This window comes from Montipora foliosa, chromosome 6 (assembly GCF_036669935.1).
Source record: "Montipora foliosa isolate CH-2021 chromosome 6, ASM3666993v2, whole genome shotgun sequence".
Classification (NCBI taxonomy): domain Eukaryota; kingdom Metazoa; phylum Cnidaria; class Anthozoa; order Scleractinia; family Acroporidae; genus Montipora; species Montipora foliosa.
In genome coordinates, this window is record NC_090874.1 from 72,975,415 (window position 1) to 72,990,414 (window position 15,000).

Genomic DNA, 15,000 nt, shown 5'->3' on the forward strand with positions numbered 1-15,000 from the left:
TGCATTTCATTCGACGCGACGCTGGTGTGACGGATAAACTGATGGCGCTTTAATTTAAGCGTCTAGGACGAATTTATTTAACCGACGAATTGAACTCGTTTTAGACGTCGCTTTATCGTCGAATTTATTTTAAAGTAGCAACCGGAATTATATTCGCCTAAATTAAATTCGACGAAAGCGCAACGTATAAACTAGGCTTAAGTAGACTTGATGGAATATTGACTAAACCCGTTACTTTAAAACCATTCAGGGCCATTAACAATTCCAAAATGTAATTCATAGACACTGGCTAGAATCTGAAAGATCCATCATCCTTATAATTAAGACCTTTTGCATACAATATGCAATATGATCACTAGTACTATTGGAGACCCGGTCCAACTCATACACTAGAAGTTCCTTAGCATACATTGCATACTGAAACACGCTGTATTCAATATCCACAACCTGTGAACTTACAGCATAAATGTGCTCTATCCTATCAATTTTTAAAATAATTAAAAAGATAATCAATCTCATGAAGCAGATTAAAACATCCCTTTAATAAAGACCCAGCAATGTGCTTTTTTACGTAGACTCTTTGAATTTGAGTTGAATCACCGTTTTATATTGGTTTTGCGTCCTCAACAAATGTCTATTAGCGTCTTCCCACGCAGGTCAATCGATAATTTCTCGTATCTTCGTGCTGTTCGCACAAGTGTGGACGTTGTTTGCACAAAGTTGACGTTGTTTGTACAAGCCAGATGTTGTTCATAAAAAGTTGAGGTTCATACAAAGTGTGAACGTTGTTTGCACAGACGTTAACGTTGTTTGTACAAAGGTCGACGTTCTTTGCACAAAGTCAGAATTCTCGAGCTCTCGGAGTTGTCTCCTTGCCTGAATAGCCTAGTTTCGAATTATGGAGCAACAAAAGAACAGAGTCGAGGTTCAGGGGAATAATTTGCATTTTCCTTTGATTTGAACAATACAAATGCTAATTATTCCCCTGAACCTCGACTCTGTTCTTTTGTTGCTGCACAATTCGAAACTAGTCTCTGTACGGCTTTTTCCCAGGCTTCACGCGTCAATCCTTTTCGCTGGCGTCACTGGATGAGCGGCCACGTGACTCAAAACGGATTGTCCGCGGTGAAAGCAGAGGCCTAGGAACTAGACAAGTTGTCTCCCAGCAGGTTGTCACACGTGCGTAGGGTCTAATTAAAGGGGCTAGGTCACGCTATTTTAGGTAATTTTGTTTAATTTTTTAATTATGAGCTCTAAACGTCAAATTGGCAGAGCAAGAGTCTTTCATTTGCAAAATCACGGCTTTTCACGGATTTTCCAGCTGTGTAACTGACATTTTGATATATACTGATATAAATTTGAAAAAAGGTCGGCCGAAGTTTTTTAAATTTACCCAAATTCAATCCATTTCAATCCTCTCCAGTTTTGTCCATCCATGTGCCTTCTTGGCTTCCCTGTGTTTTGTTAGAGTTCTTCCAGTATAGTTTTGAACAGTTATTTTGATATTTTAGTTAACTCTATGACCATTCGATCAGTGCTGAAATTGGCTAAAATTCAATTGCGTGACCTAGCCCCGTTAAGCTATGCTATATAAAATGACAAGATATTACATTTTTTAACCGAAGTAATATGATTACGTAATTCAAAATATATTGCCAAATTTGGAGGTAAAATTTCAAGGTAAAAGATCCATCATCCTATTGATATTTCTTTTAAAACGATTAACGGAAATAAAACAAACTTTGACTCTAGTGCACGGTTGAGTAAATAAGCGGATAAGCACTTTCAAGAATTAGACCGCAAAATCAAGAAGTCTATGTCGTTCTTAACATTCCCTTCCAGCTAAGGTCAACAGCTCAGGAATGTCTGGATGTCTTACGGTTTAAAAAGAAAATGACTGGAATGTAAGACATCAGACAATTAGAAGGAGTGCAATTACGCAAGACGAAAGCGCGAGTCTCTTTTATACTTGAAAGTTTAGTTGGGTGCAGGTCGTGGATTACCGGTAAAAGAGAAATTTAGGATCGCATGCATTTACAGCACTGAAACAGCAAACGGTAAGTTGAAATGGAGTTGAAATTTGCGTTTTTCCAAAACTTTAAAGAAAAATGTGTGATTTGGTTTCACTTCTTGTCTGTTATGTGCAGATTTCAAGTAACTTCACAGTTCTAAGAGAGAAGTTCGAAAAAGGCAAAGAACCGGCCACACTGCGAGCAGAGCCTCTCTGAACTACAGTTTGCCGTTCACGTAAGCACTATAAAATCTTTGTATTATTTCAGGCGTTGAACGCATCCGCGAGAGGTGATCGTAAGAAAATTTTAGTAACGTTTCGAGGTTAAGACCCTTCCGTTTTTTGTTGTCGCAAGAACAAGCTTGGAGCTACAGGCCGCAGGAGAGAACCACTGATCATCCAGTGAAACCAGCTGTCATAAACGCTAAAGCGCGCGACGATTGAGTAATGCATTCGATTTTTAAAGAAATACGATAAAATTTTGAAGAAATAGTGACCAAAACAAATACAACAAAATTTTTGTTTCAGATTTGTCTTCGCTTTCATATTGTTTCATTACAAAAGCGTAGCAGGATCATGTAGACAACAGCAAATCATTTTCTTCGCCTACTCCAAGACACAAGGGAAAACTTCATTGAAAAAATGGCGCTTGCTTCATGTACTGAAAAAAAAACGATGATCTTAAAAAAAAAAAAAAAAAGCCAAAAGACCAAAAAAAAACCAACAAGACAAACACAACGGTACTTGCATATAATCTCGACAGTTAACTCAACGAATCCTTCACGGCCCAAAAACCATAAAATACACTTAAAAAATTGAAATCCAACCAGCCACTTCCCGATTTTCCCCAAGACTACTATATTTGTTTACTCTTCCATAAAACTACCACATTGAGCTATCGATTTTAATTGCAAACAGACCTAAACCATAACCACTTTAGAGTTAATATGATTTCAATGTGCCTGTTAACTAAAAACAGAATTCCAAAAATAGACGGAGTGACATATGGAAGCATTTAGCAAAGAATCATTTTGTCTTTCTGGATTAAAAGTCTTCGCAGCTTATTATTCTCCGACAGAAAATTAGAGGATCTTCTCAATCAGTCTATCTGTAAAGGTAACTTTAATTCCGGCAATGGACATCATTGTAGAACTTCAACTGAATCTTCAATAGAATCTGCAATAAAACGGTTTTCTGTCTTTTCAGTGAGGTTTGAGATTGTTTTAGTTTTGCTGCGGATTACTGCTGATCGACATGAAATAAAATAGCGTGACTTTGCTCGCCGCGGAGCACGTGTGTTTTCCCGCGCTCTGAGGCACCGGCTGCATAAATTTCGTCTATGATTGGTTCATACGCTGTCCGAACAAAACCTCTGTATTCCAAGATAACCCTCTGTTCTCGGATGCATCTACAAGGGATGCCATTCTTTTTTTATACCGTCGAGTTAAGGATTCGGAACAAATTTGATATTTACATTTTTTACCTTCACTTGACCCCGAGAGGAAACTCGCATGAGAGGAATTCTGTTTTAGAAGAAATCAGATCTGATTAGCGTAAATTTTTTGCATGATACAAATAATTGAAGTGCTGCGCAGCTGAACATTCTTGTATCGGCTTATGATGTTTGGAGTGGTCAATTATAGCTGCATTTTTGTGTCCTTTTCGTGTCTTTTGCTCTCCTCAATACAATCTATTTCTTGCCAGTGTTGTCGTAGCACAGCCAAAAGAGATACCCAGAACCATTTTACCCCATTTTGCTGGTTTTTTCCGTTTTTCTGTATCAGCGAGTTTCTTTTTGTTGTATAATCTCTGTACTTATATGTATCGCTACAATCTTGGGCAAAATAGATAGGAAATTTGTACCCCCCTCTCACCCCCCCCCCCCCCCCCAAGTAAGGATGGGAAAATGGCGCGTTTTGTCTTTTGCGCGGCTTACATCCTTGATTTGGGGGGGGGGGGGGGAGAATGGGGGTTTGCTGTTCCATTTTATTCTGTCCAAGATTTGTAGGGTGGCAAGGATGATGCAGTCTACAGTACATTCTACAATTTGAATAAAAATCACTAAAATACAATATATATATATATAATTAAAAATTCTCGCTGTTTCTAGGAGACAGGCCTTCTGTAGCGTTCCGAAGTTCCGATTAATTTGCAGACACTATACGAGGCGAGCTGTGCCGAAAAACAGAAAGCATTACAGTAGTCTGCAACATCAAAAGTTTCATTGTCCAACAACTCTGTCTGTCTCGATTAATTTGTAGACAAAGTAAGACGCGAGCTTTGCTGAAAATCTACTGAAAACATTGAAGTAATCTGCGCCCCGAAATTAAAGTATCATTGTCCAACACAAAGAAATTTTCAAAGCAAGACTTGCTCGTCCTTGTCCTTAATAAAATAATCAATACGCAAAAAAGTGTGTCACTGAGACTAATACAGCGTAAATTTGGGTGGAATGACCTCGTCTTTTCGCGTCTAGACAACTAGCACAGCCATGATAACTAACGCAATAGGCACTGAAACTATTTTGTTTCATGGCACACTGGAGCAACACGTATATCTCGACTTTAAATGCAATAAAAACCTTAGAACCAATACATTGGCTAATTACCATTTCTCAGCTCTTATGCTGTGGGTACTCAACATTTCATTTCTGTCTGGAAACCTTTCAGAGCTGAAGTGCTAGATCAAAATGACTCTATATACAAACATTCAAAGACGGGATTTTTTTTCTTTTCTACTACAAGATAAAATGTTCCTTCAACATAAAATCAGCTGCAATGAATATATTACATCAATGGTCTTTAATTGTGTTTGGTCTTAAAATATGAAACGAACAAAATCATGAATTACTTCATTTCAGCAGAAAGATTAACAATTCATGTTATAGAGAATTTCTGACAACCGGCTATTAGTTGAATTTTCTCTGATTCCTAATCTCTGATTTCCCGTTTCCTCCATGTTTCATGGGTAATAAGAAATTTATCCAGACCCAATCAAGAGGACAGTCAAAATCGAACCTATAATTGAAGATTTGGGTGTTTTAATATCACCCAACTAGTCGAACAGAAAAGGCAATAACAAAGTTAGCAAATGCAAGTTGAAGAAATATTTATTTGGGAATAAAACCAAAGAAAGCGTCACGCTTTGCGCTACTCGAGGACTATTACTAATAGTCCTCTAGTAGCGTAGCCAATTAAAATGCAGGATTTGCATTAGTCCACTAGTTAGGTGATACTAAATATAGATATAGAGACACTTAAAAGTAACGCCCAGTTTTGGTTTCACCTGCTTGTTTCAGACCATACTTTGTGCGTGTTTGAAAAAAATGTTTCTCCATTGTAGTTAGACTAACTTTATCCGTTTTTCCAAACTTAAAGACCAAACATCTTCGAAGTCACAGGCTGAATTGGATCAAACTTACAAGGTCGTTAAAATTGAACACAACAATGATTGCTATTCTCATGCAGGTGGTCACAGTCTTAGCTTTTAATTTAGGGACAAATTACGCGCAAGATAGCAACAAGTCTAACAACGACTGTCGGAGGCACTGTTCTCCCTCAGATTACGCTATGCCGGCGGGCTTCTCATCAGTTAATATATTTTTAATAAACACACAGATATTATTATTAGTACTTCCAATGACAAAGAATCGAATAATAGTTTAACAAACCTTTCACCAAGATTTATTCCTTGCCTAACTGATATTTATCACTGTCGAGTCAAATAGGACGGACAACTAGTTAAAGAGGCTCTGGAAAAGATATGCCCCACTGACCGATATGCGCTTGAACTGAAGTCTATTTCAAAATACTAGGTGTCCCCCGATGTGAAGGAATCCGGAATCCAGCAAATGTTAGGCTTTGGAATCCGGAATCCAGAGCGTGGAATCCGGAATCCATTGTACAGAATCCAGAATCTACAACTTTCGATGGAATCCAGGACCATTTCGGCGGAACCCGTAAATCCACGACTCGGGATTCGGGATCCCTTATTCGGGATCCGGAATCCACGAGCTGGGATATCTGGAATCCGAGGGGCACCTGGATTTCTTTTAATAGGGCGACAGGTGTTTCCATTCAACACTTGGCTTTTGACTAAGACCACGACTTCAGTATTTAACGTTTTCTTGTAATCCCACTGAAAAAGCTAGACAACAATCAGTGCCGAAGAAGTTAGTGCAACAAAAAATTTGTCTCGGATTCGGCGAAAATGCCACTGATATAAAAGCAAAAATTCGATTTTAAAGACTTATCTAGGCCAATGAAACTAACATAGCGAGAATAACAAAATAAAGAGCGTATTATCCTGTGTTCATACTAAATAATTCAAAGCGACACACTGGATAATAGACCGTTTTTTTATGACCAACGCTCGCTTGTTAAGAATTTTTGTAAATACTAAACTAAAGGTAAGCAATTTTTGCCATTGTTTCGGTAGTATCTGTTATCTAAATGGGTGTGTTGGCGAGAGCCAATTAGAATTGAGCTGACTCTAAAATATGCGAAGAATGACGTATTGAATAAATTATCCTGCCCGGACGAAACACTCATACAACTGTGCTGAGAAATTTGGGTTGGATCAGACTTAAAATTCGTCGACAATGGCCGAAGGAATCCATAACTTCTTTATTTGACGCGATAAGCGGCGACGAAAATATGCTTTGCAGGTTTAAGTATAATTTGAAGACCCTCGTTTGAAAGAAAACATTCTTAGAATTCTATCCCCGTGTTTGGTAAAAGACTGTTGCGAGTTTCGAATTCTTCTTGGGACAGCGGGTGACGAAAGCTAATGTCATCAACCCCCCTCTAAGGAGAAATAGCGCAAGTCTTTTGTGGGAGCGCCGATCATAGTTTTTGTCATTCCTTAAATTCTTTGTTAGCCTCCGTTTTCAGTAGAGCAAGAGGCGACTTGACTTTTCCAGGTGATTTCCAAAGGAGGGAGAAAGTAGCATCGGTTTCATCGTTTTCAGACTTGCGCGAATTTTGGTAGGTGGCTCGCAAGTTTAAAGCGTTATAATTGTGTGTCGTCGATTTTCACATTGAAATGTTCCATAGGCTAGTTGAATCGTTCGAATTTTTCTCATTTTTCCAGAGTTGTGCTTCCGGAACGACTGATCAAGACAACATTAACAACTCTACTAGGCGACGATAAACACAACTGGGAGATTCCTTCCAGCTAATATCAGTTGAGTAAAGCTTGTTGCCATCAAACCGCCAAGATTTCGGACCACGAGGACCTCGAAATGGCCAACTCGGTCGACGAGGGCACTCCAACGAAAAGCCCCGTCGACATGGCAAACGATGCTGAAGGTGTTTGGTCGCCTGACATCGAGCAGTCTTTCCAAGAAGCCTTAGCCATCTACCCACCATGTGGTCGTCGAAAGATCATTCTCTCCGATGAAGGAAAGATGTACGGTAAGTCAATCGGTGAACAGTGAAGCATCGTTGTCGGATTTTGACTAATTATTACCGAAATTTCCAACTTATTTGAAGACCGCATGCAACCCGGAAACCTCAACGATTTTCCCAGTTGGTCGTAAAAATGAGTCATCATATTTGGAAACATTTTCATTTGACAAAACTCTTCCTTTAACTAGGGGAAATCAAAAGTTAGAAATACTTACCTCTTTGAAGGCAGAGAAAGGACAGCCGATTTGGTTTGTTTGTATTAGCTGAGCACCACTGGTAATAACTACGTTATTTCATTCTCCATTCCAGCTGTATTTCTTGAGTTCGTGGAAATGTTAGCATTCCTTAATCCTTGTTGATTTTCGATTAACATTTTAAAAATCAACCCTTTTTCCGCGCTACTAATGTCACGAGTGCATTGGCATAACTCAGTTACGCGCGTAATGAACGCGACTCGTGCTCAATTGTTCGAAATATGTCGGCTATGCTGTTAACCCTTTTCCGCAGGTTGGACATCGCACTTGTCTCTCGCTAATTTTGTGGTGGTTAAAAGATTTAGCTTATAAATGTTTCAGTGCACTGAACGGGACAAAAGGGTTGTAGAAATGATCGAATTCGAGTAATTGAAATACTGAATCAAGATTTTCCTCTTTCAGTACACATACAGTACGTTGATTTTTACTGGCTTCTAGAATGTTCTTAGGTCAAGTAATCCGAAATGCCAAGTTATCGAAGTTCGTCTTTGTTTTGTCAACTTTGTTTGAGTCTTGATGTGTGCAAACGGGTTTTTTTCCTTGAAGGATACTGTTTTCGAAATTTTCTTACCATGACAAAGGCCTTGTGTGTATTATTTAGATTTATTACTTTACCACATGGGAGTTTTTGTCTCCAAGTATTGGACATGAACATTTGAATGGAATATAGTTTAATATAAGCAAATAGTCAATGTAATTTTTCAAAAATAAAAATACTCAAAATTTAACTTCTTTGCTGTCGTCGCGTTTTTAGCTGCCTCTTTTTTTCAATGCAACTCCTGAAGACCATGATGAAAATTGACATCCCAACTGCATTGCTGGATTCCTCATGCACTGTCGCGACATTTTGAGATTTACATATGTTTATTCAACAATAGTTTGTATTTGCACTCAAGAGCTAAAGAATTGAACTTGTGTTACCCAGCAACAATAAAAGGCAATTTATGACATGGAGTGATCATTTTCCATGGATACTGGAAAATGTTAATATTATTGTCACCTGAAAATAAATTTGCATTTTTCTGCAAACCGGCCGTTTGATAGGCTTTTGAAAATCATACGTATTGACTTTTATTTTTTTTAATTGAAAGAATAAAGGAACTTTTTCTGTAAGGCACAGGAAATAACTCTATTCAGTACAGTTTCTGGTTTTCAAGAGTGCTTTAAGGCACATTAGTAAAACATCGAAAATGCAAAGATCACTTTTGTTTGATGGTCAACACAATGTGGCAAAAACTAACTTCTTTAAACAGCTATTTTATTGCACAAGTCATTTATTGCTTTTTTGACAGTAGATGGCTTCAGAAAGAGTTTCGTGCAGACTTATATGCATTGGGTGGACGTATTAAAGTTTTTGTGTTTAACTCTTATTAAGTCGATAAAACATATTTTGGCTAATCCTTTCATTCCAGTTTCACTTGAAATTGTGAAAAAAAATTGATGTACATGTAGAACCCATTAGAATGTGATGATGTCCCTGGAATTTGTCGAATTTTTACCAATAACCATTAAGAATGCCCTGACAGGTTCCTTTTTGAAGCAAGCTAAATCCCTAAATCCTTCAAAACTGTCCAAAATATAAATCTGAGACAAAATTATGGTCAAATCCCAAGTTGGTATTAGGATCATAGAATTACGTCCCCTCTCAACCCTGTGAAGGTCAGTTTTGGCTGTAAAAACAAGATGTACAATTATACAACCCTTGATTGATTTCTTTGGCTTCATAGACAAGCAGATCCTTCTCTTAAGCTGTGGAGGGATTGGTCATATTTTGTTTTGTCTTCATCTTTTCAGGTCGAAATGAATTGATTGCTCGATACATAAAATTAAGAACTGGAAAAACAAGAACAAGAAAACAGGTACGCAACAACAAGGCAATACACATTATCACAATCCCATGAGCAAATTAAACATGCAGACCCTGGAAGGAAACGTTTTGACCAACAGTTCAAAATTTTACTTAGGCAATACTTATTTGTGGTAACAGTATGGGCAGGTGACAGTAGATTGATATGATCCATTAACCTCTGTTGCTACATGTACAGGGACTGATTTCAGCTCAGTCAGTGTTCAATAAGGGGCACAATAGTTATCATTAATTTGCAGACTGGATTGCGATTTGATCTAAATGCATTCCTGCAACAGTACCTTTGAATGCTTTGATAAAATTTCAATGATATGAATCTTTTTTCACTTTGCTAAGGTGAAGAGAATACAAGATAGGTCAAGATAGTATTTTAGCCTGGAAGTCATTGTTCTTTTTTAATGTTTATTCATCTTAGTTTTCCATGTGAAAACATGTTTTGAACATGTGTGGCCGTAAACCAAAAATTAGTATTTTGGCTTGAACGATGATTTGTAGTAATGCTCTTCACCTAAAACTTCATACTAAATAGCAAGTCATTCTTTCTGAAAATTGGTTTCAAGTGTTTTTAAGGGCCTGTGTATAGTTAAGCATACTTGATACCATGTCAGGGACCACCTGTTTGATAACATTCAGACAAAACAAGATGGCTGCTTAGCTATAATTTTGAGATATGGTAATTCATAAATACATGTATGTATTCCGTTGGCAAAAGGTCCTTTAGTTTTTGATTAAAAAGCAAGCCACTTTTGATCATTTTTAGTCTCTTTAAAGAAATATAGAACTTGGGCAACTGTTTCTAGTGTTCAAAGTAACGGCAAGATTCAAAAGCAGTAAAATCTGCAAAAAAATGTTCTGAAGAATTTCAGTTAAAAATTATCCTTGCAATTACAGGCGAGTTCACATTACTTTGTGGCGCCATGCTGTGAAGTTCTTTAGGAAATTGGATACATGTAGTAGCCTATTGCGTGGTGAATTAGCAACCAAATTGCAAAAATTCTATTGAACTTCCTAACATCTACCAGATCGAGCTGCGCAACTTCTCCTAATGATCCCTTTGCTGTCTGAGCTGTCCACGACGTCTTAAGCAAGTGGTTTGAGGATTCAACACCATTCAAAATAGTGCTGTAGTTAAAATTTACTGAGAAAGACAAATTAATAGAGATGCTGTCAATCCGGATCAGTTTGTATGTACATGTACACGATCGAAATTTGAAGAGAAAAAGACAGGTAGAGATCTTTGCTCGGAAGTCACCGTGTCTGAAATTGAGGTTTTTATGGAAAATTTATGTGGAGAACTGGGTGGTGCTTTTGCTCACCCTTAGTTTAATCAAAATTTTAAAATGAATGGTAAGTACTCCAAAATTTGGATTATTTGCAGACAAAACCAATTGCCTGTTCATGACTTACAGCTGTAACTTGAAGCTTTGGACAGCACATTGTCAAGTAAACAACATTGTTTTCGATTAGCTTTAAATTTTTTTATTTCTGCCAGTTCATACTTGGCCTCTATTGTGTACGAAACTCCTTGTAAAAGACAGTTGTCTGTTCTCGCCAACTCCCTGTATGTACAAACCGATCAAGAATATTTACATTTTGTCTTTCTGGGTCAATTTTAACTATGGTGCTGTAAAGTAGAAGTTGGGAAGTTCATTTCAAAGTTCTCCATTTCGTTGTCTTATTCGCTGCGTAATTGGCTACTTCGTAACTGGCCTAGTACTCCATTTCCTAAAGAACTTTGCAACATGGTGCGGTAAAGTAATGTGAAATCGACTGTAAAGTCGTTGTCTGTATAAAATCTGGAACACCAGCTGTGATTGACATTTTTAAGGATTATTTCAAGCCAAAACACATACAGTAGGTTTTGGGACTGAAAAATAACTGACAGCTACATGTAGGTAGCTGTCATGAACTTTTTTGATTAATACATTTTTATTATTTTTGATTGTATGTAACTCAATTAATTTAATTTAAATCTAATGACAGATAATAAAATTATTGATGTACTTTGTTAGTTGGGGTTCTTAAGTTAATTCATCTTATAGCTGCTGTGAATTTGAATTGGTCAAAGAAAATTGATTATGGAAAAACGTTTTCTCATGGAATCTCGTCAGCTCGTCTAAGAATTAAAACCTACTTTGGTGGAGTCTTAAGGCCATTTCAAAGTAAGGTGATTTTAGGATTTTATTTCTTGTTTAGGTTTCCAGTCACATTCAAGTCTTAGCAAGGAAAAAGGCAAGGGAGATTCAAGGGAAACTTAAGGTTGGTTAATTTGCTTACTGTACTTGTGTTCAATAGGTTTCAAGTCACATGCAAGTGTTAGCCAAAAGAAAACCCAGGGAAATTCATGCAAAAATTAAGGTAATTTAATGCAATTTTTTATAAAATTTTTAATGATTGTTAACAACTATTCACTGAAGTTGAGGGAGGCAGTAGTGGTGGATGTTCATGGCCCAGTAAATATCCACCACTAGCCACTGACACTGAAGTGAATACATGTAGTTGTTTTTAGTATACTAAAACAGATACCACACAAATAAGTTGCTCACAGTGGAATAGCAAAGGTTATTTGGAGTTTGATGGTTTGAAATTGCAACCACTTAAGTCACATTTGTGACTGAATTTTTTTCCCTTTGCGACTAAAATATCTGGAGAAGTCACAAATTTGCGTCTTGTTTTCACCTTCGCTCTTTTGAAACGAAAGGGCTAGCAGTTGCCACTTTGCTGCCCTTTTTGCTGCAGGCGGCCCAGACATGGAGGGTAGAAAATTTAAGGATTTGCATGGGAATCTGGATAACAAACTGAAAAAGATATTTACATGCAATAGCTCTGAATAAAAAAGCCATACTTTATTATTGTGGTGACTTTCTCGCTTCTTGTGTGGTTATTTGCCTGACTTCTCAACTTCCCTGGTCAACCGTTCGCTTGAGCCGCCATACAGTGAGAGCAAATAAGTGAACAGTTGACCACTGTGTCCAAATTTGTTGTAAGCGAGCCTGGAAGGATTTTGAATAACTGAATATTTATCGCTGTTCCTCAGCAATGGACATTCGCTGGACCGTCACTGATGCCTGAAAATTGTGATTTTATTGGCAAGATTGAATTACTTTCCAGCCTTTCCTTTATTATTTTGTGTACGAGTGACAACCCGGGAAGTTGAGAAGTCGCTTAAAGCACATTCAGTCAGGCAAATAACCACACAAGAACAAGAAAGTCACCACAACATTAAAGTACGGCATTTTTATTGAGAACTTTTGTGTGTAAATAATTATATCTTTTTCAGTTTGTTATCAAGACTCCCATACAAATCCTTATAATATTTTACCCTCCGAGTCTGGGCCACCTGTGTTTTTGCTAAAATAAATGAAGAAATGACAAAATTATTTTGTTTCTCGCCTTGAGTCTTCTTTTAATCGGAAGATGCAATGTAGCATAATTTCGCTACAATGTTACGTTCACAACTCCATCCTTCAATCTCCTTCGATATCATTCGCCATTTTCAGTGGTTTCTTTCAAAACAAGTATTGTGGGCTCATATTTTGTTTTGCTACACCGCTGACAACACAATGCAGCATGACAAATTTGCAACTAAAATTAATTTTCGTATCTTGTCGCTAAATTGTGACTGGTACTTTTAGTTAATTTCAAGCCCTGCGATCAGCACTATCCAATGTTTTAGTAATATTTACTTGTATTTGTAAGTGGGAGCCCTTTAATGTCTACCCTGGTAAATAATAATTAAAAGGATTTATCTGTCAGTGACTCGGATATGCTAGCACAGGCAGACAACCCTAAGGATGCGAGAGCCTGCGACGTCACGTTATTTTGACACAGTTGTAATGACCGATTCAACTGATCAAGGAAAATTTACCATTAAGACTTCAAATCGCGATGTTTCTTTTTGAAAATTCATTTTATAGACAGCCAGATACATGTAATTAAAGTTCACTCACCTACTATTTTCTGCGTTGTCCTGAGTGATTTGACACTGATAGACAACGCGTGCAACTTCCAAGACCGCTCTTGGCCGAGTGCCTCCAGAATTTCGCAGAATTTCTTCCACTTCCAAAGGTCGCTCACCTCCCAGCCTTAAGCTCGTAGAAAGTCGATAATTTTGATAGCATCATGCCAAAAATCATCCCATTTACAAGGCTATGCAACCTCAAAATCCTGCTGGGTTTTCAAGCTTTGCTCAGGTTTTTGTTATCACCAGATGATGGACAGAAGTCATGCATCATTGGAATTTGATCAATCAAATTAACCAATCACAAAGCACAGATTTTCCCCAAGAGGGACAAAATTATAAATCTGCGCTTTTTGATTGGTTAATTTGTGATTTGGAGCTTTTATAGAACATTTTCCTTGATCGGTTGAATCGGCTGTTACAACTGTCTCAAAATAACGTGACATCACACGCTCTTGCATCCTTAGGGTTGTCTGCCTGTGATGCTAGTAAAAGTTCTGAGTTTTCCTTTGCATGAGTCAACCTAATGACGAGCATCCGATTTCCAGTTCGGATTCTATACACGTACCACTGAGCTTAGGAGACCTGGCTCCCATGAGTCTCGTATACATGTAGCTCCTCAGTGGTAGAGTATCTAAATGTACAGTAGTAACTAGCAGTAGTCAAGGATCAATGAGGTGCATTCAGTTCGCATTTTATCATTAACATGAGGCATTTGAAAGTAGTTTTATATTTTGGCTAGCCTGTGTACAGCCGCCCACTCTCCACAAAAAAAAAATTGGAAAGGAGCGTCTGTGATTTGCCATTGATAATCGTGTTCCGGAAAAATTTTGCATACATTATTAAGTGATCTACGCTGACCAAAATTTGCGTGGCTCATATTTCTTTGGAGCTAAATTCTCAAAATGGTGGTCAATGAGGTAGATTTCAAAAGTGCATTGAAGAGCATCTCCGACAGTTTTAAGATACCTTGGCTTTATAGGATAGAAGCACTCTTTAAAGGAAAGGATGTATTTGCAAGTCTTTCAACCGGGTACGGCTCTGATCTTCAGAGCAGCACAGATCGTTGCAGATGAGCTGTTATTTTCCTCGATATGTCCACATCTCAAAAAGGGCAACACACTTTGTAGATTGTTCTTGAGAAAGGCTAGGCTGGTCTGAGAAAGGCATTGGGATTACATTGACTGGTAAGGGATAGTGGGAGATGTTTTTGAGTGGACAATCTTTTGAATAGTGCTATATATATTCATCACCTTGTGAAGATTCGTCAGGAGCGCTTTTGTTTCTTTAGCGCTGACAACAATTCCTACAAATGTATGTAGAATTGATAACAATTCCGCGTATGCTTTAAAAGAAAAACCTCTTTGAACATCAAAAAGATTTTTATTCTTATTTTTTACTGTGAGCAAAGTACACACTAACTCACCGTAAAATTTCTGATGGTGGTTCGGTGTTGATGTGGAGAAATAAAAATAAAAGCCAATCAAAACTTGTTGTTT

At 37.7% G+C, this 15,000-nt stretch overlaps 1 protein-coding gene and 1 long non-coding RNA gene across 4 annotated transcripts in view; one reads left to right on the plus strand and one right to left on the minus strand.

The window, feature by feature from the left end:
- The first annotated feature begins 1,921 nt into the window (after positions 1-1,921).
- The window catches only part of LOC138008373 (transcriptional enhancer factor TEF-1-like), a 25,467-nt gene continuing 12,388 nt past the window's right edge, over positions 1,922-15,000 (plus strand). The window contains exons 1-5 of one of the 3 annotated variants that reach the window (XM_068855694.1): positions 1,922-2,057; positions 2,148-2,247; positions 7,103-7,425; positions 9,468-9,532; positions 11,737-11,799. In XM_068855694.1, coding sequence (XP_068711795.1) covers positions 7,254-7,425; positions 9,468-9,532; positions 11,737-11,799 — 300 coding nt within the window. In that variant the 5' untranslated portion in view covers positions 1,922-2,057; positions 2,148-2,247; positions 7,103-7,253. Of the gene's footprint in view, positions 2,058-2,147; positions 2,248-6,649; positions 6,997-7,102; positions 7,426-9,467; positions 9,533-11,736; positions 11,800-11,835; positions 11,899-15,000 lie in introns of those variants that run through there. The other 2 variants (XM_068855693.1, XM_068855695.1) reach the window with 2 other exon arrangements.
- LOC138008376 (uncharacterized) lies at positions 2,696-8,467 on the minus strand. The gene is made up of 2 exons (XR_011124243.1): positions 7,635-8,467; positions 2,696-3,187 (listed from the first exon to the last, which is right to left on the minus strand). It is a non-coding gene; the product is annotated as an uncharacterized lncRNA (long non-coding RNA).